Here is a 1,705-nt window from a genome sequence, read left to right as displayed (position 1 = left end):
TTACTGTATTGAATAAATTATCAAAGTAATTTTTTCAATGTGCATAACATCAAGATTATGCCGGAGAAGATTATCCTTCCAATATGGTAACTCCCAAAATATGCTCTGTTTGGTCCAGTTATGTGCAAGCCCATACCCATCGAACTTGTACGGTGGTTCTTCAGTAACTTTTGGAAAGTTCTCAACCCTCTCCCAAATTTCCACTCCCGAAAGTCTTGGAGGTGGATAGTTTCGTTCAATTTTGTTCTTCCTAAATGCATTTTTCATACTCCTAAATTCATGATCCATTGGCAAGAACTGACGGTGACAATCAAACCATGAATTTTTTTTTGCCATGCTTTAAAGTGAACGATTTAGTATTCTCCATGCAGTAAGGACAGGCTAACTTTCCAGCAGTCATCCACCCAGACAACATCCCGTAGGCAGAAAAATCATTAATAGTCCACATTAAAGTGGCCCGCAAATTAAAATTCTGCTTAAGAGAAACGTCAAACGTCTCAACCCCTTCAACCCACAACATTTTCAACTCATCAATCAAAGGTTGCAAGTATACATCAATCAAAACTTTTGGATTACGTGGGCCAGGAATGATGCAAGTAAGGAATATATATGGACTAGTCATACACAACTCAGGTGGAAGATTATATGGTGTTAAAAAAACAGGCCAGCAAGAATATGGTGCAGCAGAAACAGAATGTGGAGTGAATCCATCGAAACATAAACCCAACCTAATGTTTCGTGGTTCAGCCGCAAATTCTGGATGTGTTGTGTCAAAATGTTTCCAAGCCTCTCCGTCTGATGGATGACACATAACACCAGGCGACCTTCTATTTTCACTGTGCCATCTCATATGACGAGCGCAGCTATTTGATGCGTACAACCTCTTTAACCTTGGTGTAAGAGGTAAGTAATGCATCGCTTTAACGACAACCCTCTTCCCGCTATGAGTCTGCTTAAAACGAGCTCTTCCACAAAACTTACAAGATTCTAGACCTTCGTCATCCTTATAGTATAACATGCATCCATTTTCACAACAATCAATTCTCATCGACGAGAGTCCTAACTTAGACACTAGTCTCTTTGCCTTATAGTAATTTTCAGGTATCTCTAAATTCGGGTCAACTAATTCATGTATAAGGCCAATCACAGCATCCATTACACCTTGAGGAACATTCCAATCTGCTTTGATGCTTAATAATCTAACAGCAATAGACAATTGAGAGTGGGGACTCCCGTTATATAAAGGCTGACTAGCCTTTTTCAACTGTTCAAAAAAACGACTAGCTTCTTCATTTGGAGCTTCTTCACCATAGTTTCCGGATTCAAAATCGGAATGCATCCCATAAGCATCTTGAACCATGTCGTGCATTCTAGAATTTTGGACATTAGGTTCCACCGCCCTACTACTTTCACCAACAACAAAGTCTTGAAATCTACCAAAACTACTATTCATTTCTCTATGACTAGTCCACACTGTATAATCTTTTTGAAAGCCGTCTTTATAGAGATGAAGCCTAACAATCTCTCGATTCTCGTAATTCCTACATTGACATTTCACACAAGGGCACCTAACCAAGCCATGACTTAGAAAAGTTTCAAGTGTCATTGCATAGCCAACAAAAGCATCGACACCATCTACAAATTCTTGCCTCATCCCCCCTCGGTTTTCGTTTGTCCTATTATACATCCAATTACGAGATTCCAT

At 39.5% G+C, this 1,705-nt stretch overlaps 1 protein-coding gene across 1 annotated transcript; it reads right to left on the bottom strand.

The window, feature by feature from the left end:
- Positions 1–1,705, bottom strand: LOC132637848 (uncharacterized). The gene is made up of 3 exons (XM_060354876.1): positions 625–1,705; positions 387–504; positions 1–271 (listed from the first exon to the last, which is right to left on the bottom strand). Exons 1-3 carry the CDS (start codon positions 1,703–1,705, stop codon positions 1–3), a joined length of 1,470 nt encoding a protein of 489 aa, XP_060210859.1.

Source organism: Lycium barbarum, chromosome 4 (assembly GCF_019175385.1).
Source record: "Lycium barbarum isolate Lr01 chromosome 4, ASM1917538v2, whole genome shotgun sequence".
Lineage (NCBI taxonomy): Eukaryota > Viridiplantae > Streptophyta > Magnoliopsida > Solanales > Solanaceae > Lycium > Lycium barbarum.
The sequence above is the reverse complement of the archived record's forward strand: the minus strand, read 5'-3'. Positions and strand labels throughout refer to the sequence as shown.

Excerpts from the sequence above, each read along its gene's own strand:
- LOC132637848 (XM_060354876.1), bottom strand. The coding sequence starts at position 1,705 with ATGGAATCTCGTAATTGGATGTATAATAGGACAAACGAAAACCGAGGG. Across the intron at positions 505-624 it reads TAATCTTCCACCTGAGTTGT|GGGTTGAGACGTTTGACGTT; the intron begins GTATGACTAGTC and ends TGTGGGTTGAAG. Across the intron at positions 272-386 it reads GGGTGGATGACTGCTGGAAA|GAGTATGAAAAATGCATTTA; the intron begins GTTAGCCTGTCC and ends TCATGAATTTAG.